The sequence below is a fragment of the Pseudorca crassidens genome, chromosome 10, assembly GCF_039906515.1.
Source record: "Pseudorca crassidens isolate mPseCra1 chromosome 10, mPseCra1.hap1, whole genome shotgun sequence".
NCBI lineage: Eukaryota > Metazoa > Chordata > Mammalia > Artiodactyla > Delphinidae > Pseudorca > Pseudorca crassidens.
In genome coordinates this window covers 101,977,529-102,003,065 of record NC_090305.1, presented here as the reverse complement: position 1 = coordinate 102,003,065, position 25,537 = coordinate 101,977,529, and the positions used below count along the sequence as shown (strand labels likewise).

The window sequence follows — 25,537 nt, the reverse complement described above, 5'->3', positions numbered from 1 at the left end:
GCCAGCACTGTGCAGGAGGGAAAGAGACGAAAAACAGGAAAGTTTTTTCATTCAGCATATAATTAGGGGAGTCTTCTCTGCCCGGCGCCCCTGTAAGCTCTGGGGATGAAGGAAATAAACAAGGCAGGCACAGTCCCTGCCCTCATGGGGCTTTCTTTGTAGGTAAAAAATCAGACAGCAAACACATGGCAGCACAGAATAGGGGAGGAAGGAGAACGTTACTTTAGTGTAACCAGGGAAGGCCTCTCGCAAGGTGACGTTGGAACTGAGCACCAGCCTCTGAGGACCCGTGAGCAGAGCCCGGGTGAGAGCTGGCCAGGCAGAGAGGCGTCTGTGGGGAGGACAGTTAGGACCGAGTCTGTGTCCGTTGCCCTGTATCCTTGACCTCCGGAACTCTGCCGTGGCTCATGGTAGGCATCTGTGCATGTGTGTTGGGTGGGTGGACAGAGCCCAGCAAGTCTGGATGGTGACGAGGGCTCGAACTAGGGCAGTGCCTCAGAGATGTGAACAGTTTCACATGAAAATAATCAAGGTCAAACCCTTAACTGCTTCAATTAAGTATTCTATTGATATTTACTACTTTGCTTTTTTTTTTTTTCTTAAGTCATAATATTACTTCATGGAAGGGAGCATTTGTAAAGTGTTAAAAACCCAGTCAGACTCCTGGGTTCACGTCTTAGCTATAACCTTAATTAACTTTCTGCCTCCTTGTAACTCAGTTTCTTTCTCCCTAAAAAAGGTTTTTATAGGGATTAAATTAAATCATACATGTAAAGGGCATAGCCCAGTGCCTGGCACATAGTAAATGCTCAGTAAATGTTAGCCCTTATTATTCTGGATACATGTTTGCTTGTATTAACACAGACACTTAGAAAGGGCAAGACTACAGTCAGACCTGAGTTTGAACACCAGCCTTGTGGAGGTGCTGGAACCTTTCTGAGCCTGTTTTCTTCTTTGTAAAACAGAAATAACAATCTCATAAAAAGGTTTTCAATGAGATAATATTTATAAAAACCCCCAGCTTCATACCTCATTGATGGTTGGGGCTCAGAAAATGACTGCTATTATTATTTATTACTATTATTGTGTACTATTGCTGGCTATAGAGGTTTTCCTCAGGCTGAGACACCTTTATTCGCTCGATCATTCAGTGATTGGTGGGTGCTCAGGCTGCCTCCGTCCATCATTGTTTTATTAATGACACTGCTACGAATCACTTTGGCCAAGTTACTTTGGTACAGAAGGGGGCAGAGTTGGAAGTTGTCTAACTTCCTTGGACACATTCTCCAAATTGGAATTATGTTGTCAGTTATAATAATCATAAAACTTGTTACATGTTGACAAATAATGCCTGTTGAAGTTAGAAGAGTACTTAAATCAGGTGGATTCACTTGGCCCTTTACAGTCCTTAAGAAACAAAAAACACCTTCAAGCACTGTCAGTAAGAGAGAAAATGGGTTTGTTTCGATGCCAGATTGTCTGAACGCAGTCTCAGCTACTTCTAGGAATAAGACAAAGCAGTGAGGAAGTGCCAGTTGAGTGATTCTTGGAGAAAAAAATTAGAAACGGGTGTCCGGACTCTAAGTGGGAGTAAACATCCCCATTTCTGGATCCTGGTCAAAGCTGGTAAAGAAACATTTTCTCTGGGGTGAGAGTGTTAAGATTTATTCCATGACAGTCACACCATCTGTGACCTTGCAAGCAGTGTCATTGAATGACTTGCATGTTGGGGATTGACTCTTTCAGTAATTTGGAAGCATATTTCTCCAGGCTTGGCAAGCTCGAGCTTGTGCTGAAACCTCACTTGGAACTCTTTTTACTCAGTCGCTTGCTAATTTCTGAGCATGCAACACTCCTGAAGGGATGTTAATCACCAGTCATATCTAATGTTTCTGGATTACTTACTGTGTATCAGGTATTGTTCTAAGTGCTTTACATGTATTAACTCATTTAATCCTGGAAACTTGTAAACTAACAACTACTGCTGCTTCCACTTTACATTTGAGGATACCGAAACCCAGAGAAGTGAGTTGCTTGTCCTGGGTCATGTAGCCTCTAGTCCTGAGCTTGGATTAGAACACAGGCACTCTGGTTCTAGAACCCTTGCTCGTAGCCCGTCACTGTTCTACAAAGTGTCTGTGAGGCATGTGTCATTCCTGGTTTACACCTGGGACACTCTTCCCCCAGGGCCCCTTGTGTCTCGCTCCCCATTTCCGGTCAGCTTTTGCAGCTTGTGTTTTCTTCGGCGCACTTTCCATCATCTGAAGTACTGTTTATTTGTTGGGATTCTTGTCTCTGGTCTTTGTTCTACCACTTAGGATGCTGAGGGCAGACGTTTTTGCCTTGCTTTGCTCACTGTCCTCCAGTGCTTACAGTGGTACCGGACATGTACTGGGCGCTCAGTAAATACTTGATGAATGAATGGGTGGATGGTTGTGACATTGGTTCCTTCCTGAACCAGTATCGTAAATCTGATTCCTCCCCGTCCCTCCCTACACCTCTCCGTTATGTGTTCTCTACAGGAAGAGAAAATTTTATTTATTTATTTATTTTAAATAAATTTATTTATTTATTTTTGGCTGCGTTGGGTCTTCGGCATTGGGTTTTTGTTGCTGCGCGCAGGCTTTCTCTAGTTGCGGCGAGCGGGGGCTACTCTTCATTGCGCTGCGCGGGCTTCTCACTGCGGTGGCTTCTCGTTGCAGAGCACAGGCTCTAGGTGCGCGGGCTTCGCTAGCTGTGGCACGCAGGCTTCAGCAGTTGTGGCTCGCAGGCTATAGAAGGCAGGCTCAATCGTTGTGACGCATGGGCTTAGTTGCTCCGTGGCACATGGGATCTTCCCGGACCAGGGCTCGAACCCGTGTCCCCTGCATTGGCAGGTGGATTCTTAACCATTGTGCCACCAGGGAAGTCCCCAAAAATTTTTATATGATTCAAATTTATATCACCAAGTACATCAGCTGTTTATTCTTATCTCATTCTCTTCCACGTGCCATGGAGGTATTTTGGGGATGTATTTCGAATGATGTGTTAGGCTGCCTCCTAGAAATACTGCCTTAGTCATCTTTTTTCAAATAAGAATTATTTTGTCCACATGCAAAAGAATGAAGTTGGACCCCCTAACATATACCCTACACAAAATTAACTCAAAATGAGTCATGGATGTAAGAGCTAAAACTGTAAGACTTTTAGAAGAGTCACTTTGGGTTATGCAGTGGTTTCTTAGGTATACACCAAAAGCACAAGCAACAAAAGAAATAGATAAATGGGACTATATACAAATTAAACTTCTGTGCTGCAAACAAAACTGTCAAGAAAGTGAAAAGGCAGCCAACAAAATGGGAGAAAATACTTAACAAATCATGTATCTGATAAGGGACTAGTATCCAGAATGTATGAAGAATTCTTAGAATGCAGTAAAAAGACAAATAACCTAATATAGAAACGGGCAAAGGACATTTTTTCAAAGAAAGTATACAAATAGCAAATAAGCACATGAAAAGATGCTCAGCGTCATTCGTAATTAGGGAAATGTCAAACAGAACCACAGAGACCCTGTTTCACACCGACTACAATGGCTATAACCAAAGTGACAGGTGAGAACAGGTGTTGACGAGGATGTGGAGAAACTGAAACCCTTGTACATTGCTGGTAGCACATAAAATGGTACAGCCGCTTTGGAAAAATAGTCTGGCAGTCCCTCAAAATATTAAGCTTAGAGTAACTATATGACCCAACAGTTATACTCCTGGGTATCTACCCAAGAGAAATGAAAACATATATCCAGACGAAAAGTCATACACAAATGTTCATAGCAGCGTTATTCATAAAAAATGGCCCCAAAGTAAAAACAACCCAAATACCCATCAACTGAGAGATGGATAACTAAAATGTGGTACATCCATCCAGTGGAATATTATTTAGTCATAAACAGGAATAAGTACTGATAAGTGCTACAACATGATAAACTTTGAAAACATTATGCTAATCATAAGAGACCATATGTTGTGCAGTCCCACTTATATAAAATGTCCAGGATAGGCAAATCTATAGAGACAGAAAGCAGATTAGTCTTTGCCTGGGGCTGGGGGTGGATGGGTGGAGGGAGAGTGACTGTTAATGGTACAGGGTTTCTTTTAGGGAGGCTGAAATGGTCTAAAATTAGATGGTTGCATAGCCCTGTGAATAAGCATGGAATTATGTAGTTGACATAGATGAATTGTATGGTGTGTGAATTACATCTCAAAAAAACCCACAACTGTTTAAAATGAGTATTATGCTGCTGTGTCGACTTCCAGTTTGGGCTCCTATTCCTGAACACTTTCACATGGGAGTCCCACGTCGTAACCTGCACTGAAATGCTCTGTTTTCATGTCACTTACCTCCTGGGCAGAGCCTGTATCTTTGTATCCCCAGAGTCCAGCACGGCTCCTGGCACTTAGAAACCACCCAGATATTTATTGAACTGAGATGACAGTGGTAGTGCAGTTAGTCTAAGAGGGGAAAGTTACCCAGTCAGTATCTTAAAAACTCAGGGCTTCCTGCACCCTCTGTCCTTGCCCTTCCCATATACACATCGTCACAACAATATCTGCTTCACTATTTACAAAGCATTTTCTAATACCTTAATCATTTGAACCTAAAAGCAATTTTGTGAGGTTAGTATGACTATTACAGACATTTTTCAGAAAAGGAAACTGATTCAGAAAGGTTAAGTAACTCAACTGCAGCCACCCTGGGACATTGCCAGACTTGAGAGCCGGGGCCTTTCCACTCACATCCCTGCCTTTGTAATAACGTCCCTGACTGCTGCAGACATGCTGGAATCATAGAGCAGGCCAGCTACAGATGGGTTACAAGCCTCTGAGTTTGTCTTATTTCAAGTCAAGGAGAGGTTACCCTTTTGGTTACCCATTGAATTAGACTGGCAGTTCTCTGGCTTGAGCAATTATAAACCCACCGGTAGAGGCATAAAATAAAAGTCAGCAGTCAGTTTTTCTCAATCCCTGTATTTTGTTGTAAACATATATTTGCAGGTAAGAAAAATTGATTCCTATGATGCTGGTTCATGCTGTGCTCACGATTTTATTCATTTTGTTCTGAAGCAGCAGGTAATAAGCCCATTTGCTTGCTGTTCCCCATGGCTGAGCACAGCAATTGGAGAAATTCAATTCAGCAGACATTTATTGATGTGCCTTCCTGTGCCAGGCAGTGCGTGAGGAGCTGGCGGTTCAGGGACGAATAAGCTTCAGTCCGCGTTCTCAGAAAGTCCATGGTATTTTCCAGCTCCTTTCATTGTGGCATGCAGTTGTTCTTTGGGGAGGATTTGAATTTGTATACCCTTACATTTTGGTAATGTACAGTCCCTCTCTCAGAAAGTTACTATCTAAAATATAAGAACTTTTTGTTTGTGGAATGTACAGGGGAGAAGAAATGGCACAAATATTGAGAACTCAACAGTGATGCAATTTGATCTTTCACTTCCGAGCCAGCCTGTTAGATTCAGAGTTTGATGACATTTCACCCCTTCAGAGATTAATAGAAGACATTTATAGGCTCTGAATAAAAGCGTAAGGATTTACACAATTGAAAGTTAACCCAGCTGCCTCTCCATTCACATTTGCTGAGCTAGCACCTCTGTGCATCTGCGAATTTATTTTAAAATGCCAGAAGTAGTGTGCCATCGTTACAGAAGTGAGGGAAAGGGAGGAAAATTACGAAGTGAAGTAAAGCTATTACCTAAGACATTGCTGCCCTGATACTAAGAGGTGGCTGGGCCTTGGGCAAGCTGTCTTTGCAACCCCATCTCCTCATCACTGAAATTGAGAATAATCAGTACCTTCTTTTTTTTTTAAAATTTATTTATTTTCTGCTGTGTTGGGTCTTAGTTGCTGCGCACAGGCCTTCTCTGGTTGCGGCGAGCGGGGGCTACTCTTCATTGCGGTGCACAGGCTTCTCACCTCTGTGGCTTGTCTCATTGCAGAGCATGGGCTCTAGGCTCATGGGCTTCAGTAGTTGTGGCACGTGGGCTCAGTAGTTGTGGCTCACGGCCTCTAGAGCGCAGGCTCAGTAGTTGTGGTGCACGGGCTTAGCTGCTCCGAGGCATGTGGGTTCTTCCCGGACCAGGGCTCGAATACGTATCCCCGGCTCTTACAGGCAGATTCTTAACCACTGCGCCACCCGGGAAGTCCCAATCAGTACCTTCTTTACGAGGCTTTGCCAGCCCTGAACTAGACAGCCAGTGTGAAGCACAGGCCATTAAAAAGCCCACAATAAATGTGTATCTTATTAGAGCAAACATAACCATTTTAAAATAGCCCTTTTGTCTTGTTTTTCCTGTTTTTTACAGTTGTTTCCTTCTTGTACTTCTGTATCCTGGTTTCTTAGCTGCATATTATTACATGGTCATTTTACATCTCACAGTGTGTCGTGCCTGTAATTTTTAGTGGTTGCACCCTGCTCCGTGGTAGGTGTGGGTGCACCGTTCCCCTGTCGTGGGACATTTGGTTGCTGCCAGGATTTCAGTGTTATGAATAGTGCTTCAGTGAACCGTTGTGTGTGTGGAATGTATTCAGTTGCTTCTTGTGAAACCTCAGGCGGGTTCCATCATCCCTGTGTCTCTTTTGCCTTCGTGCTCGATCGGGATAGGGCAGCATCCACGGGAGAGGACAGGTGCGTGGACAAATGAGGTAATATGACAAAGCAAATGCTCAGCGAAGTTTGCCTCCTAACCTCTGTTTGGGTTTGTTGCTTGGGGCTTCCTCTCCAGAGATGAGGTTTCATCATTCACCGCTTCCAGAAGTATGTTAGCAGTTTATAAACTCAAAAGCATTATGTGAAAGAACCAATTTCTCTACACCCTCACTAGCAGTCGTCCCAGGGTTTAACTATGTAACTCTCTTCCCTTTAAAATAATAGTGAAAAAAACAGTCTTGTCTGTATTTGAGCAGCTTGTTAAGACAGGATTCACTTGAGCTCACTGCTCTAACCAGTCCCGACCTCATCTCACAAAGGTCGGGTTCCAGAGGCTGTTTGTAACTCTTTTTCCAAAGCTTATAGTCCCCACATGCTTTCTACCAAATTGTAGTGTAAGTTGGTCCTTTGAAACTTAAAAATCCAGTGTATTTTATTCCTTACTGAAGTACATACTGACTATTGGATATCTTTTTATTTTTCCAAACAGACCAACAGTTTGCTCTAGAAGATCTGCTGTGGCTGGTCATAATTTTGATGAATCCCTTCCCTGCTCCCAAGAAAAGAAATCGGTGAGGGTAACCACATGTCCTGGTTTGCCCAGTTAATACTTGTCCTGATGACTTTGCATTGCCCACTTCACCCTCAAAAGTGACCTAGTTCGGATGATAAGTTACATTGTCACCCTCCCCCCAGGGGATTCCTCAGCAGCTGAGGTATCTGCCTGCTCTTTCCACCTCACTCCTCCCCCAGACTTCTTTCTATCTGCCCAGCAAAGGCTTCAGCCACATGGCTTTCTCCAAGCTTCCCCAGGGGTTCCTCACGTGTGCCCAGCCTCTTCTGAGTTAACGTTAGCCCAATAGGCATTCACACAAGTTTTCCCATTTCATCACTCTTTTGCCCCCATATCTTGCTGATGGTCGCCAGTGGCTTGGGCAGGGTAGGGCACTTTAAGGTTGTTTCAAAAGTTGCTCTTTATCCTTTGGAATTAGTATTTTGCAGCTCAGTTCATTCCACAGGCCAATGTAAGGTTCCTCATTTCTCACCACTTGCAATTTTTTTTAACTTTAAACTGAGCGTAGTCTTTTTTCTTCTTAAACTAAATTTCATACTTTTTTTCCAGATGCTTTGGCATCATGTAGAGGCAGCCTTTTGGTGCTTTTTTTTTTAATTGAAGTATAATTGACTTACAATATTATATTAGTTGCAATGTACAACACAGTGATTTTATATTTTTATACATTACAAAATGATCACCATGATAAGTCTAGCTATCATCTATCACCATACATAGTTATTACAATGTAACTGACTATATTCCCTATGCTGTATATTACATCCCTGTGACATTTCTTTTATAAATGGAAGTTTATACTTCTTACTCTCTCTCACCTATTTCACTCATCTCTCTCCCCCATCCCCTTTGGCAACCATACGTTTGTTCTCTGTATCTGTGAGTCTGTTTCAGTTTTGTTGTTTGTTTTGTTTTTCAGTTTCCACATATAAGTGAAATCATACAGTATTTGTCTTTCTCTGACTTATTTTGCTTAGCATAATACCCTATAGGTCAATCCATGTTGTCTCAAATGGCAAGATTTCATTCTTTTTTTATGGCTAATATTCCATTGTGTGTGTGTGTATGTGTATATATATATATCCCATCTTCTTTATCCATTCATCCATCAGTGGGCACTTAGGTTGCTTCCATATCTTGGCAGTTGTAAATAATTCTGCAGTGAACATAGGAGTGCATATATCTTTTCAAATTAGTGTTTTGTTTTCTTTGGAAAAATACCCAGAAGTGGGATTCCTGGATCATACAGTAGTTCTATTTTTAATTTTTTGAGGAACCTTCATACTGTTTTCTGTAGTGGCTGTACTAATTTACATTCCTGAATGAGGGTTCCCTTTTTTCCACATCCTTGCCAACACTTGCTACTTGTAGTCTTTTTGATGATAGCCATTCTGACAGGTGTAAGGTGGTATCTCAGTGTGGCTTTATTTTGCATTTGCCTAATGATTAGTGATTTGAGCATCTTTTCAGGTGTTTATTGGCCATCTTTATAAAACTTCTTTGGAAAAATGTCTATTCAGATCTGCAGCCCATTTTTTAATCAGGTTGTTTGGGTTTTTTTGTTGTTGAGTTGTATGAGTTGCATATATCATTTGCAAGTATCTTTTCCCATTAAGTAGACTGCTATTTTGTTGATAGTTTCCTTTGCTGTGCAACAGCTTTTTAGTTTGATGTAGTCCCATTTGTTTATTTTTGCTTTTATGTCCCTTGCCTGAGGAGACAGAGCCCCCCAAAATATTGCTAAGACTGATATTAAAGCTCATATGGACAGAGTTTTATGGTTTCAGGTCTTATTTTTAAGTCTTTAATCCATTTTGAGTTTATTTTTGTATGTGGTGTGAGAAAGAAGTCCAGTGTCATTCTTTTGCATGTAGCTATCCAGTTTTCCTGTACCATTTATTGAAGAGACTGTCTTTTCCCCATGATATATTCTTGCGTTCTTTGTCATAGATTAATTGAATGTGTAAGTGTGGGTCTATTTCTGCACTCTCTGTTCTGTTCCTTTGATCTATGTGTCTGTTTTTGTGCCTGTGCCATACTGTTTTAATTTCTGTAGCTTTGTAGTGTAATTGGAAATCAGGGAGCATGATACCTCCAGCTTTGTTCTTCTTTCTCAAGATTGCTTTGGCTTTTTGGGGTCTTTTGTGTTTCCATATAAATTTTAGAATTATTCATTCTAGTTCTGTGAAAAATGCCACTGGTACTTTGATAGGGATTGCACTGAATCTGTAGGTTGCCTTGGGTAGTATGGTCATTTTAACAATATTAACTCTTCCAATCCATGAGCATGGTATATCTTTCCGTTTGTGTAGTCTTCAGTTTATTTCATCAATGTCTTATAGTTTTCTGAGTACAAGTCCTTTACCTCCTTGGTTAGATTTATTCCTAGGTATTTTATTCTTTTTGATGGAAGTGTAAATGGGATTGTTTTCTTAATTTATCTTTCTGATATTTCATTATTAGTGTATAGAAATGCAACAGATTTCTATATATTAATTTTGTATCCTTCAACTTAATTCATTTGTTCTAATAGCTTTTTGGTGGCAACTTTAAGATTTTCTATGTGTAGTATCATGTCATCTACGAACACTGACAGTTTTCCTTCTTCCTTTCCAATTTGGATTCCCTTTACCTCTTTTTCTTGTCTGATTGCTGTGGCTAGGACTTCCAATGCCAGGTTGAATCAAAGTGGCGACTGTGGGCATCCTTGTCTTATTCCTGATCTTAGAGGAAATGCTTTCAGCTTTTCACCATTGAATATGATGTTGGCTGTATGCTTATCATATATATCCTTTATTATGTTCAGTGTGTTTCCTCTATACCTACTTGGTTGAGAGTTTTGATCATAAATGGACGTTGAATTTTGTCAGAAACTTTTTCTGCATCAGTTGAGATGATCATATGATTTTTATTTTTCAATTTGTTAATCTGGTGTATCACATTGATTAATTTGCAGATATTGAACCATTGTTGCATCCCTAGGATAAATCCCACTTGATCATGGTGTGTGATCCTTTTAATACATTGTTAAATTTGATTTGGTGATATTTTGTTGACGATTTTTACATCTAAGTTTATCATTAATGTTGGCCTGTAATTTTCTTTTCTCTTCTTTTCTTTCTTTTTGTGGCATGTTTGTCTGGTTTTGGTATCAGGGTGATGCTGCCTGCTTGTTCGGTTTGGCATCAGGGTGATGCTGGATGTTTCCCAATCTTGGAGGAGTGGCCTTATGTAGGAGACGTCCTGTGGGTCCCAGCAGCACTCTTCCTTCTGGTCACCAGGACTATATAGGGGTGCCCCCTGTATGGGCCACATGGGCCCTTCTCTTGTGGTGGGGCTGACTTCTTTGGGCATGCTCATAGGCAGGGCTGGTCCCTGGCCCAGTTAGCTGTCAGGCCCTGCCAGTGTCGTGGCCACTGGCTTGCTGGTGGTTGGGGCTTGTCCAAGGGTGATTGGCTGTAGGGCCTGGGGCTGGTTCTGACCCAGTAATGAGCAGGCCTTGTGCTAATAGGCTAGAGGGAGGACTCCAAGATGGCACTTGCCAGCACCAGTGTCCTCATGGTAGAATGAGCTCCTCAGAATGGCCACCATCAGCGTCTGTGTCCCCAGGAGTCCCAGTTGCCTCTTGGCTTCTCTAGAAGATCAGCAAGTTCACTACTTGCAATTTTTTAAATTATATCTGCTTTAAAGTTTATCTTAAATGTAAACCTTGCCCTTATCAAATATAATAAGGTTATTTATATTCATAAAGCACCTCAAAAGCCCTCACGCAAACAGCAAGAGGGCCAAGCTGAGTAAGCAGTACCAAGGACACAGCTGTGGTGAGGCACACAGCCCCCATCTCTGTGATTGGTCACAGGCAGAGTTTTGTTCACAAGATGAAAGTTTATAAATACAGAAGCTTCTGCATTGGAAAAACAAACACATATTAACCTCTCAATGGTGACTACCTTTTGTACTTAGGTAACTATATTTTAACTGCTAAAGGGCTTTGTGATTTGAGAGGCTCTCTTTCCCCCCGAACATGTGCCTGCATTTCTGGGGTACTGTGTTCCCAGTTTTAAGGTGAAAAAGCAAGTGTTTTGAATGAGAGATCCTGCCAGGTTGAACTAGTGCAGTGTCAGCTGGGGGACTGTAGTTCACAGGTCAGAATGTGAATTCGCAGTGGAAAATTCGTTTTTCTGTTTGTTTTAACCAGGTGACTTTCGGATGGTGGTTGGAGAGGATAAGGCAAAAGTGTTGAATATTGTGAAGCCCAACATAGCCCATTTTCGTGAGCTCTACGGCAGCATTCTACAGGAGAATCCCCAAGTGGTGTATAAAATCCAGCAAGGCAGCCTGGAGGTAAACTATCTGTGGGAAATCCTGTGGACTTATGTTCTTCCGTATATTTGAAATAAGGCTAAAAGGTACACAAATGACTAGTAAGTGACTAGTAATAAGAGGCTGCCTTTGGAGAAGGGGACCAAGGGCTGACATGAGGCGGGGGGAGGTGGGGACTGGTCCTCACTGTGTGTGTCTTTTTTGCCATTTGAAGTTCTTACTATGTACGTTAATTATTAATTAAAAATGAGTGAAAATAAACTCTGAAATTACCTTCTTTCCATCCCCAAGCCCACCTGCCTCCCCAGAGGTAGCCTTATTAACAGTTTGGCATGTTTTCTTCCAGATCTTGTTGCATGTACTTTTGTATGTATTTGTACATATACACATGTATGAAGCAGTTTGGTCTTTTTTGGTTGGTTTTATTTTACATAAATGTATTCATACAGGTTATTCTGAAGCTTGTTTTTTCCCCACTTGTTATATGTATCATGTCTTGGAACTTTTCTTTGATACATCAAACAAAACTTTCTTTCAAGGCATTCTTCAAAATATTAAATTTTTTGAAAAGAAAAATCAAAGAGCCTTTCCTTTGAGAAAAGTAATTTGGATTTAAGATTTTTTAAACTATAGAATTCATAGTTTTTTATCTTTAAGTTAAGGAATACTATTTTACTTTTTTAATGCTCTTCCTCTTCCACATAATAGGGGCAACTAATATTATGTTGAATGACAAGTTAATGGCATTTCTAGAACTGAAAGGAAACTTTAAAAAAGTAGGAATTATTTTAAATGTAATGTTGGAGGATAACATGAGTGCCCAGAATACCCACCACTCAGGTTAACAAATTTTGCCATGTTTGCTTTAGATTGAGGTATTTTGTTTTTAATTTTTACTTTTCTTAAAGTAATGCATACATATTGTTTAAAAACCAGGTGGCACCCCAAGGTTTGTAACAAAAAGCAGCAGTTCCCTGCTGTACACCTTCCTACTTGTCTGTGCTACTTCCCAGAGCAACTGCTTTCGTCTCCTTCACTGATTCTTCTTACGTTTACCTCCATATTTCTAAGTAATATGGTTTGATTGTTATTCTTGATTTTTTTCAACTTGTACTTTATTTTTGTCATCTTTCTATGGAAAATGAGGATTTTTTACTCTCTTATGCACCGCAATCAACACACATACATTCTCTCTCTCTCTTTCTCTCTCTCCTCCTCTCCCCACCCCCCACCCCCACTCCTCCACCGCTTATGCTCCATGTATAGTTATTACATAATTTTGGGTTAGGGTAATAGTCGATATTTACTTTATTGTGACACATAACTTTCTTCATTGCTAAGATATACTACTATGAAATTTCCTTTCCTGTACAACTTTGTTTTTCTTGGAGTTAATCACTGTCTCATTTTTTTCACTTGCTTAGTTTCTACATACCTGTAACTAATTCACCCTCAAATTCTGCTACAGACCTGTAGAACATCTTCCACTGTAGACAAACACATCACGTGTGTTCTCTGTTTCTTACTGTTCTTGGGGACGTTCTTCCTGGAGCCCTGTGTCCCCTGTTCCTTTCGGGTATGGTTCCATTCTAGGCTTGATGCACAGCTCTTCTCCTGAAACTTTCTTTCATTAATACCCAAGAATTTCTTCCCCTCTCCTTTGCAAGTTTTTGGTTTACTGGATCTTTTCCTCTTTCACAGTTTACACTTTAATTTTGATGAAGTATACCTTTTAGTACTTCCTAACATAGGTTGTGAAGGACGTAAATTTTTTGAGACCATGTACATCTGAAAATTCCACCCTCACACTGATTGATAGTTTGAGCTAGATATCAAATTCTAGGCTGGAAGTAATTTTCCCTCAGAAGTTTTAAGTCATAGCTTCATTTATTCTAGCTTCTAGAGTTGCATTCAGAAGTCCCACACTAGAGACTGTCATACAGAGTGAAGTAAGTCAGAAGGAGAAAAACAAATATCATATATTAACACATGTAGGTGGAACCTAGAAAAATGGTACAGATGAACCAGTTTGCAGGGCAGAAGTTGAGACACAGATGTAGAGAACAAACGTATGGACACCAAGGGGGGAAAACCGCGGTGAGGTGGGGATGGTGGTGTGCTGAATTGGGCGATTGGGATTGACATGTATACACTGATGTGTATAAAATTGATGACTAATAAGAACCTGCAGTATAAAAAAACAACAAACAAACAACTAATACTAAACTTTCTTTGGGTTATTTGTATGGAAATATGTTAATATAAATGTTTCAGACATGACATGAAATTTCTAAAAATCTTATATGTTTTGGTATAATGTTATAAGTCATAATTCTAGTTATTACTTTAAAATGTATATCTCAGAGATAACTAAATTTCCTTGTCAGTTGCATTATTATGAACGTTCATCAAATCTTTAACCGTGGTCATTTTTAAGTCTTTTGTCATTTACAGACAGTTCTGGGTGTACTCTGATGCTTTTGCAAAAATGTTCCTATAAAAGGGTTTCATCTTCAAGGAATTCATAGAAAAGGCTCTGACAAGTACAGGTTTCTGGTAACTGACTGTACTGCTGAACTGAATGAATAAGCATTTTCAGAGCTCTAATGGAAAACTGATGAATTCATAAAAGTGCTAACAAAAATCAAGAATGAAAAAAAAATTAATTACATGGGACTGAGTGAACTGATGAGGATGATTATAATTTTTGTGACTTTCTGTTTGAATTAAAAAAATAAAATGTCCAACACTATTCAGATTCCCTATCCTTTGGATGTGACCTTTTTTATCTCTCTGACAGTATTTAGGATCGTTTCCTTTTTTCCAGTATTCTTAAATTTCATGATGATTTGCCTTTGTCTTTGTGTGTATGTTTTTCATTTATTTTTAAAATTACTATTAGTTTTATGGCTGCACCATGCAGCTTATGGGATCTTAGTTCCCCACCCAGGGATCAAACCCTTGCCCCCTGCAGTGGAAGCGTGGAGTCCTAACTGGTGGAATGCCAGGGAATTCCCATGTTTTTCATTTATTAGTCTGGCATAGTCTGGAAATTCACGAGCTTCAGTTCTAGGAAATTTTCTTTTATAATTTCTGTAATGAAATTTTCTTTCATCATTTCTTCATATCCATTTTCTTAGCTTGTTCTTTCTAGAATTCCTGTTAGTTGGTTGTTGGACCTCCTTGTTCGATCATTTCTTTCCCTCATTCCTGTTTCTTTGGGTTTTTGTTCTGTTTTCCAGAAGAATTGTTTGAATCAATCTTCTAACACTTCTTTTGAATTTTTAATTTCCTCTGAATGTTCTTTTTTATAGCATCCTGTTCTTGTATGAATGCATTATCTTTCCTCATCTCTTTAATGATCTTTATTAAAATTTTTGAAGTTTTTTCTTGCTCTCTATATTGTCTCTGTTTCTCTTAGTTCCTTTTTTTCTATGGATTCACTCTCATCTGTTGTGTTAGAAGCTTTTCTCAAATGTTTGCACATCCTTTGTGGCCTGTATTTTAAAGAGCAAGGCAGTTTAAAAAATGCAGACTGGGAGTTCTTTGTGATGGATAGAGCATGTCAGCTAGTGAGCTTCCCTATAGGATTTGGGACAAGGACCTGACTGTTTCATTGGAGGACCCCAAGTTTCAGTATTTGTAGAATTTCTCCAAAGAGACATCATCTACTCTCTGGTTAGAGGATAGGGAAAGATAATGTGCCTAGCTGCCAACTTTTAGAAACTGAGCAAGGGAAAACAGCTGGGAATTTCCTTTAACTGTGAAAATAAACTTCCAAGGCCCTCAGTTTGGCCTCTGAAAGCCTGGATGATCTATGTTCTAACTGGCTTCTTATTGTGGGGAAATGCACAAGAATAAGATGAGTGGGCTGAGCTTCAGTTCCCAGAGATGCATCTAATCTTAAAGCTGCCACTGATACCCATCTTCTCCCGCCTCTGCTGCCCATTCCAAATTCCCCTCACCCTTTCTAGCATTTAGGCTGGTCTAGCTAGGTGAGGTGGCCCAGACCCTCATCCCTGAGGAGTCTGAGACTCTGGTCACCATGCCCATCTCGGACTGTAGCTACTACACTTCCCATTTACCATCAAAGTTGGGCAAGAGGTAATAAGAGATGTGTACCAGCAGCCCTACCTCCTGATGGTCAGGTTTAATTATTTCTACCAGTATGGTGATTCATTTCTTTGTCTTCTGGACTTCTTGTCTGCCAATTCTAAAGTGATTGGACGGCAGTTATAGCTTTAAGTTTGTTTGTTTGTTTTTAATTAGTTATCCATTTTGTACATATTCGTGTATATATGTCAATCCCAATGTCCCAATTCATCACACCACCACCACCCCCTGTGACTTCCCCCCCTTGGTATCCATACTTTTTGTTCTCTACATCTGTGTCTCTATTTCTGCCCTGCAAACCGGTTCATCTGTGCCATTTTTCTAGGTTCCATATATATGCATTAATATACGATATTTCTTTTTCTATTTCTGACTGACTTCACTCTGTGTGACAGTCTCTAGGTCCATCCACGTCTCTACAAATGACCCAATTTCATTCCTTTTTATGGCTGAGTAATATTCCATTGTATATATGTACCACATCTTCTTTATCAATTCGTCTGTTGATGGGCATTTAGGTTGCTTCCATGACCTGGCTATTGTAAATAGTGTTGTAGTGAACATTGAGGTGCATGTGTCTTTTTGAATTACTGTTTTCTCTGGGTATATGCCCAGTAGTGGGATTGCTGGTTCATATGGTAATTCTGTTTTCAGTTTTTTAAGGAACCTGCATACTGTTTTCCATAGTGGCTGTATCAATTGACATTCCCACCAGCAGTGCAAGGGGGTTCCCTTTTCTCCACATCCTCTCCAGCATTGATTGATTGTAGATATTCTGATGATACCCATTCTAACTGTGTGAGGTGATACCTCATTGTAGTTTTGATTTGCATTTCTCTAATAATTAGTGATGTTGAGCAGCTTTTCATGTGCTTCTTGGCCATCTGTATGTCTTCTTTGGAGAAATGTCTATTTAGGTCTTCTACCCATTTTTTATAGGGTTGTTTGTTTTTTTGTTATTGAGCTGCATGAGCTGCTTGTAAATTTTGGAAATTAATCCTTTGTCCGTTGATTCATTTGCAAATATTTTTTCCCATTCTGAGGGTTGTCTTTTCGTCTTGTTTATGTTTTCTTTGCTGTGCAAAAGCTTTGACGTTTCATTAGGTCCCATTTGTTTATTTTTGGTTTTATTTCCATTTCTCTAGGAGGTGGGTCAAAAAAGATCTTGCGCTGATTTATGTCAAACAGTGTTCTTCCTATGTTTTCCTCTAAGAGTTTTATAGTGTCTGGTCTTACATTTAGGTCTCTAATCCATTTTGAGTTTCTTTTTGTGTATGGAGTTAGGGAGTGTTCTGATTTCATTCTTTTACATGTAGCTGTCCAGTTTTCCCAGCACCACTTATTGAAGAGACTCTTTTCTCCATTGTATATCCTTGCCTCCTTTGTCATAGATTAATTGACCATAGGTGTGTGGCTTTCTATCTTGTTCCATTGATCTGTATTTCTGTTTTTGTGCCAGTGCCAGTACCATATTGTCTTGATTACTGTAGCTTTGTAGTATAATCTGAAGTCAAAGAGTCTGATTCCTCCAGCTCCGTTTTTTCCCTTCAAGACTGCTTTTGCTATTCGGGATCTTCTGTGTCTCCATACGAATTTTAAGGTTTTCTTGTTCTAGTTCTGTAAAAAATACCATTGGTAATTTGATAGGGATTACATTGAATCTGTAGATTGCTTTGGGTAGTATAGTCATTTTCCATGTTCCTGGATTGGAAGAATATTGATTCTTCCAATCCAAGAACATGCTATATCTATCCAACTGTTTGTATCATCTTTAATTACTTTCACCAGTGTCTTATAGTTTTCTGCGTACAGGTCTTTTGTCTCCCTAGGTAGGTTTATTCCTAGGTATTTTATTATTTTTGTTGCAGTGGTAAATGGGAGTGTTTCCTTAATTTCCCTTTCAGATTTTTCATCATTAGTGTATAGGAATGCAAGAGATTTCTGTGCATTAATTTTGTATCCTGCAACTTTACCAAGTTCACTGATTAGCTCTATTAGTTTTCTGGTGACATCTTTAGGATTCTCTATGTGTAGTATCATGTCATCTGCAAACAGTGACAGTTTTACTTCTTCTTTTCCCATTTGTATTCCTTTTATTTCTTTTTTCTTCTCTGATTGCCGTGGCTAGGACTTCCAAAGCTATATTGAATAGGAGTGGCGAGAGTGGATATCCTTATCTTGTTCCTGATCTTAGAGCAAATGCTTTCAGTTTTTCGCCATTGAGAATGATGTTTGCTGTGGGTTTGTCGTATATGGCCTTTATTATGTTGAGGTAGGTTCCCTCTATGCCCACTTTCTGGAGGGTTTTTATCATAAATGGGTGTTGAATTTTCTCAAAAGCTTTTTCTGCATCTATTGAGATCATATGGTTTTTATTCTTCAAATTGTTAATAATGGTGTATCACATTGATCGATTTGCATATATTGAAGAATCCTTGCATCCCTGGGATAAATCCCACTTGATCATGGTGTATGATCCTTTCAATGTGTTGTTGGATTCTGTTTGCTAGTATTTTGTTCAGGATTTTTGCATCTGTATTCATCAGTGATGTCGGTCTGTAATTTTCTTTTTTTGTAATATCTGTGTCTGATTTGGGTATCAGGGTGATGGTGGCCTTGTAGAATGAGTTTGGGAGTGTTCCTTCCTCTGCAATTTTTTGGAAGAGTTTGAGAAGGATGGGTGTTAGCTCTTCTGTAAATGTTTGATAGAATTCACCTGTGAAGCCATCTGGTCCTGGACTTTTTTTCTTGGAAGATTTTTAATCACAGTTTCAATTTCATTACTTGTGATTGGTCTGTTCAGATTTTCTGTTTCTTCCTGGTTCAGTCTTGGAAGGCTATACCTTTCAAAGAATTTGTCCATTTCTTCCAGGTTGTCCATTTTATTGGCATAGAGTTGTTTGTAGTAGTCTCTTAGGATGCTTTGTATTTCTGCGGCATCTGTTGAAACTTCTCCTTTTTCATTTCTAATTTTATTGATTTGAGTCCTCTCCTCTTTTTCTTGCTGAGTCTAGCCAGTGGTTTATCAATTTTGTTTATCTTCTCAAAGAACCAGCTTTTAGTTTTATTGATCTTTGCTATTGTTTTCTTTGTTTCTATTTCATTTATTTCTGCTCTGATCTTTATGATTTCTTCCTTCTACTAACTTTGGGTTTTGTTTGTTCTTCTTTCTCTAGTTCCTTTAGGTGTAAGGTTAGATTGTTTATTTGAGATTTTTCCTGTTTCTTGAGGTCGGCTTGTATTGCTCTAAACGTCTCTCTTAGAACTGCTTTTGCTGCATCCCATAGATTTTGGATCGTCGTGGTTTTGTTGTCATTTGTCTCTAGGTTTTTTTTGATTTCCTTTTTTATTTCTTCAGTGATCTCTTGGTTATTTAGTAATGTATTGTTTAGCCTCCATGTGTTTGTGTTTTTTACGGTTTTTTTCCCTGTAATTGATTTCTCATCTCATAGCATTGTGGTCAGAAAACATGCTTGATATGATTTCAAAATTCTTAAATTCACTGAGGCTTGATTTGTGACCCAAGATGTGATCTATCCTGGAGAATGTTCCATGTGCACTTGAGAAGAAAGTGTAATCTGCTGTTTTTGGATGGAATGTCCTATAAATATCAATTAAATCTATCTGGTCTATTGTGTCATTTAAAACTTGTGTTTCCTTTTAATTTTCTGTTTGGTTGATCTGTCCATTGGTGTAAGTGAGGTGTTAAAGTCCCCCACTATTATTGTGTTACTGTCGATTTCCTCTTTTATAGCTGTTAGCAGTTGCCTTATGTTGAGGTGCTGTTATGTTGGGTGCATATAGGTTTATAGTTGTTATATTCTCCTGTTGGATTGATCCCTTGATCATTATGTAGTGTCCTTCCTTGTGTCTTGTAACATTCTTTATTTTAACATCTATTTTATCTGATATGAGTATTGCTACTCCAGCTTACTTTTGATTTCCATTTGCATGGAATATCTTTTTCCATCCCCTCACTTTCAGTCTGTATGTGTCCCTAGCGGGTCTCTTGTAGACGGCATATACATGGGTCTTGTTTTTGTATCCCTTCAGCGAGCCTGTGTCTTTTGGTTGGACCATTTAATCCATTCACGTTTAAGGTAATTATCGATATGTATGTTCCTATTACCATTTTCTTAATTTGGGGGGGTTTGTTTTTGTAGGTCCTTTTCTTCTCTTCTGTTTTCACTTAAAGAAGTTCCTTTAGTTGTAGAGCTGGTTGTAGAGCTGGTTTGGTGGTGCTGAATTCTCTTAGATTTTGCTTGTCTATAAACCTTTTGATTTCTCCATCAAATCTGAATGAGATACTTGTTGGGTAGAATAATCTTGGTTGTAGGTTCTTCCGTTTGATCACTTTAAATATATCATGCCGCTCCCTCTGGCTTGTAGAGCTTCTGCTGAGAAATCAGCTGTTAACCTTAGAGTTCCATTGTATGTTATTTGTCATTTTTCCCTTATTGCTTTCAATAATGTTTCTTTGTCTTTAATTTTTGTCAGTTTGATTACTATGTGTCTTGGTGTGTTTCTCCTTGGGTTTGTCCTGCCTGGGACTCTCTGCGCTTCCTGGACTTGGGTGGCTATTTCCTTTCCCATGTTAGGGAAGTTTTCGACTATAATCTCTTAAAATATTTTCTCAGGTGTTTTCTCTCTCTCCTCTCCTTCTGGGACCCCTATAATGCAAATGTTGTTGCGTTTAATGTTGTCCCAGAGGTCTCTTAGGCTGTCTTCGTTTCTTTTCATTCTTTTTTCTTTATTCTGTTCCACGGCAGTGAATTCCACCATTCTGTCTTCCAGGTCACTTGTCCATTCTTTTGCCTCAGTTATTCTACTATTGATTCCTTCTAGTGTATTTTTCATTTCAGTTATTGTATTGTTCATTTCTGTTTGTTTGTTCCTTAAATCTCCTAGGTCTTTGTTAAACATTTCTTGAGTCTTCTCGATCTTTGCCTTCATTCTTTTTCTGAGGTCCTGGATCATCTTTACTATCATTATTCTGAATTCTTTTTCTGGAAGGTTTCCTATCTCCACTTCATTTAGTTGTTTTTCTGGGGTTTTATCTTGTTTCTTCATCTGGTACATAGCCCTCTGTGTTTTCATCTTGTCTGTCTTTCTGTGAATGTGGTTTTTGTTCTACAGGCTGCAGGATTGTAGTTCTTGTTGCTTCTGCTGTCTGCCCTCTCATAGCTTTAAGTTTAATAGGATGCTTACTGTGTCCTCTGGGAGAAGCATTTCTTCTTTTGAAACTAGGATCTCTAGACGCACAGTCCTAAAGTTGTGGAGGTGGGAAGCACAGATTGCCCAGGTGGTCCCTGGGAATGACAGTAAGCAAGGCTGTTTCTTCTTTTACCCCATGGTTCCCAGACTCATGTAGTCTAGCAGTTGGGAACATAGTACTCTATAACGGCCATGAATTTAGGGTATATACTGTGCCCCACTCTCACAGGGTATCATCTCTAAGCTGTTGCTCAGCTCTTCTTCAAAGCTCTTTCATTGGGTTTTTCAGTAGTGACACTATTGACATTTTAGGCTGAATAATTCTTTGTTGTAGGGGCCAAAAATGTCTCCCTTTTGAGAACTACTGCTCTCCCAGGCTGGCAGCTCTGGCACACTGTGTGGTAGGAACAGTGGAGCCGTGATCCTGTGTCCGTCCTGCACCTGTGCCCTGTGAGCCCTGTACAGTGGTATTGGCTGAGTCCTGTGGGCAGGAAAGGCAAGCCCATGCTTAGAATATGAGTCACTTCCAGGCAAGAGGAGTTGCTGCCCGTTCCCAGGTGGAAGGGATCCAGTGTAGTCAACTTATCACCAAGTGGCTGGTTAGTCTCAGGAGATGGTCGTGTTATGAGGATCTCAGTGTTGGCCTCTGTTGCTGTCAGGATAGACTTTCAACCACAGCAGTGGCTCAGTCAGCCTTGGTGAGTAGAAGCCCCTGATATTGGATCTGGGCAGAGCCTCTGTCTCTGCCACCCACTACTCCTGCTACAAGCCGTTATGCCATCACTGGGATGAAAGAGCCTGTTGAATCAACTGGCTAAATTGTTCTTTTGGTTGTTGTTGCTTCTTCTGTGTTGGATGCTCTCAGATGGAAGCATTAACGTACAATACAAAGATCTTCATACTTTGTGTCCCCTCCCATAGGTCCATCCACATGCCTCTTCCCCCCAGATCCTGTCTTCCACCTTCTAATCTTCTTCCTTTTAGGTCCCTAACCAACCAGTGAACCATTGTCCACTCTTTGAGTCTTTGTATATTCTTATCTTGGGCCACTTTTCCATGTAAAGTGGGTAACCAGCTGTGCCACCTGCAGCGTACTCACTGGGACGATGGCTCCTCATCAGTGTCTTCCAGGGCCATCCCTGGGTGCGGCTGTAATGCATCATTTTCACCCCGTACATACTTCAAGCCAAATCATCCATGAAGCAAGCCCATCCTTTATCCTCCTCCAAAAGCCTCCTTGTAGCCGTGTGCATGAGCCAGTGGAGAAGTAGAACGTTATGTGCTGGTGCAACAGTGGAAATGATGGGGGTCTGGGTTTCCTGTTTGTGCAGCTGACTTGTGCCCTCTGGCCTTGCGCACGTCCAATGCTGGTGTATCTCTTACGTCCTGCAGTGGATTGCTCTTGAGCTTCGTGACCTTATGACTTGGTGAATCTGGCAGGTCCCAGTTCATAATGGGCAGTTCTTGACACATGGTCATTTGATGTCCCATGGTTAGAAGCTCTGTCTCTGCCAGGGTGTAGCATCTAGGAGCTGATTTCAAATGGTGTGTGGTTCTTCACTACAGGTGGCGTGGCCTTGCTCCAGAACCCTAGCAGTCTCCATTGTGATCTCCCACTGGGAGCCCACTGTAACTTCCCCTGGCTTCTCTGAACACTGAGGAGGCCTTTAGTACCATAGTTTACAGGGAGGTGTGGCCACGTGGTGGAGGGCTGCTTACCCTGCTGCCTGTATCTATCGCAGAGCTCGTTTTCGCTCTTGCCCCTCACAGACCTTGCATCCTTTTATATCGCTGGGTAAATGGCTCTGAGCATTATTCCCAAGTGTGGAATACGCTGCATCTAGGACCTGAAGAGGCCTATCAGGCAGTGTGCTTCCTTCTTAGTGGTGAGAGGTCCGAGATGCCCTAAGTTGATCTTTACTTTGGAGAGGCTGTCGCAGAGCTCCAGGTCACTTGACCCCTAAACTCCTCCCTGATGTGCTGTGCTCTCACAATTCATGAGGTGTATCTCTTCCCCGCTGGGGTGCATATATCTCCCAAGGCCTCCAGTGTACTTGCCCTTTAGCGCTCACCAGGTGACAGCAGCAACGTGTCATTGATGTAGTGGACCAATGAGATTATACAGAGTATCCAAACAGTCTGGTTTTCTTTGAATATCTTATGACAGGGTGGGGGAGTTAACACGGCCCTGAGGCAGGTGGTAAGCACTCTGGTCTGTCCTGTGCGGCCGCGAGCTGCTTCTCATCCTCCTTGCTCTGTGGATGGCAGAGAATGCGCTCGCCAGGCCTGTGGCCCCGTCCAGACACCTGAGGCTCTGCTGATACGCTTCAGCAGACTTCCCACATCTGCCACAGCCGGTACAGCGGGGCTTCTACTTGGCTGAGTCTGTGGTGCTCTGCTACCATCTGCCAGAATCCATTTGGATTTTGTGAAGGCCAGACTCAGTGGAGACATGATGGGACCGTCAGCTCTAGTATTAGTCAGGGTTCTCCAGAGAAACAGGACCAATAGGATATATAGAGAAAGATGTATTTTAGGGAATTAACTCACAGAGTTGTGAGGGTTGGCAAGTTTGAAATTTGCAGGGCAAGCCAGCAGGCCGGAGACCCAGGGAAGAGCGTGTTGTACTCTTGAGCCCGAGGGCAATCTGGAGGCAGACTTCCTTCTTCCTCAGGAAACTTTAGTCTTTTTTCATAAGGCCTTCAACTGGCTGGATGAGGCCCATCCATGTTAACGGGGGTCATCTGCTACTCAAAGTCTACTGACTTAAAAAGATACCTTTACAGTAACATCTGGACTAAAGTTTAACCAAGCAACTAGGCCCTATAGCCTAGCCAAGTTGACATACAAAATTAAACATCACACCCCTGCATCCTGCGGGCCTATAGGTGGCGTTAATCTCTGCCATTCCTCCTGTGATGTGGTTTTGTTTTTTCATTACTCTTTTGGCCAGGGGGTGAGAACGGCAGCTTCAGAGGCTTCCACTTGGCCTTCTGCACTGCGATGGCTCCAAAATGCTGTCTGAGAATGTGCTTTCCAGGACCACTCTTGGCACCAGTTGTGTAGGGTCAGGACTGGGGAGGTTAGAAACAAAGACTCCATCTCATCCTGTGATGGCACTGTGGAGCTCGATGGCCCTTCCTAGCCGTCCCCACTTGGGGCAAAGAGACCAGGCCTTTGGACTCCTGCATCTTCCAGTCTTTGGACACAGGCAGCTCCCTTTGCCTGAGGACAGTTGCGGGAGGGACTCTGAGGGAGGGAGTCAGCCAACTTTCCCAGCAGCTGGCAGAATGAGTACCTTGCCCCAAAGCCAGGATGTGGTCTGTGCAACACAGCATCCACTATCATATGCCCATATCTGCTTTTTTAAAACATCAGCCTTATTGAGATATAATTTACATACTGTAAAATTCGGTGGTTTTTAGTCTGTTTACACAGTTGTGCAGCCATCACCACAATCTAGTTTTACAACATTTTCATCACTCCAAAAAGCAACCCCATGCCCAGTAGCAGTACCTAGCTTCCCCTCCCGGCAGGCAGCCACTAATCTACTTTCTGACTCCGCGGATTTGCCTCTTCTAGATACTTCCTGTAAATAGAATCATAGAACATGTGGTCTTCTCCATGTCTGCTTTTAAAATGCAATTTGACTCATAATTTAACTGAATGCTTTCACTTTTGTGTTTTAATGAGAATTGAAGAGTAAGGATAATTAAAATTTTGCAATTTATTTGAACATGTCACCTAATATTTTGTCTTGGAACACATGCTTTCAAACAAAAACTCCAGTGCATTCCTTTCCTCAAGAGAAAGCAGTGGCAAATAACTGTTTTCTAATTCCTCATATTACTCAGCCATTTTGGCATCTCTAAAATTCCTGGAAGTCTCATAGGTAAAGCCTTGAAATATAAGATCCTAGTGACTAATCTCAATACTTGGCCCGAAAATATGAGTCTATAAATGTCATTTCTGGCATCTGTTACAGAAATAATCACATTTTTTGTCATTTATCTAGCCAAAGCTAAGTGGAGGTTGAATCCTGTGAATTTAGGACCATCTCCATGATAAATATGAAATATTTAGGTTAAAAAAACCTTCACCTTATTGAAGCCACTATATAATAGCATTTTCTTCTTTTTTGCATAGATTTATAGATAAAACTAGAAAATCTAGACATTGGCATATACTCAGTAAATATTTGTTGAATGAAAAAGTGGTAGAATGAATGAATTCTAATTATTAAGAAAGTTGGTCATATCTGGAAAATCCAAATCTAAAATTTAATACATTCATGTATCTATTCTTTTTTCTTACTGTTCTGTTAAAGTTAAAACCTAAACGCTTGTTGAAAGAATACAAGACAGATTCTTACTGGGAGAATAATGTGCTGAGCTGCTGAGGGCAGTGGTACTTGTTTTCACCTTGGCAGGGAGTCATATGTTTACATGATTTTGGAAAAATTTAGTTCCATGACATAAAATATATTAGACTAGGAGTTAGGGAAGCTGGGTGTGGGCTTAGCTCTATGGATAACTTTTGATTCACAGGTTTCCAAGTAAAGTCTAATGCATAGTTTTATATATGCTTTATTTCTGTATTTTTCTTTAAATTTGATGTATTTTA

The 25,537-nt window shown here is 40.6% G+C and overlaps 1 protein-coding gene across 4 annotated transcripts in view; it reads left to right on the top strand.

Annotated features, from left to right (window-relative positions):
• TAMM41 (TAM41 mitochondrial translocator assembly and maintenance homolog) overlaps nt 1-25,537 on the top strand; it is a 55,013-nt gene that overhangs the window by 17,172 nt on the left and 12,304 nt on the right. For all 4 annotated transcript variants that reach the window (XR_010947171.1, XM_067755492.1, XM_067755493.1 and 1 more), the window contains one exon: nt 11,463-11,608. Coding sequence is in view for 3 of the 4 variants with exons in the window: in XM_067755492.1 (XP_067611593.1) it covers nt 11,463-11,608 (146 nt within the window). In the remaining variant the exon portion in view is untranslated. The remainder of the gene's footprint in view (nt 1-11,462; nt 11,609-25,537) is intronic.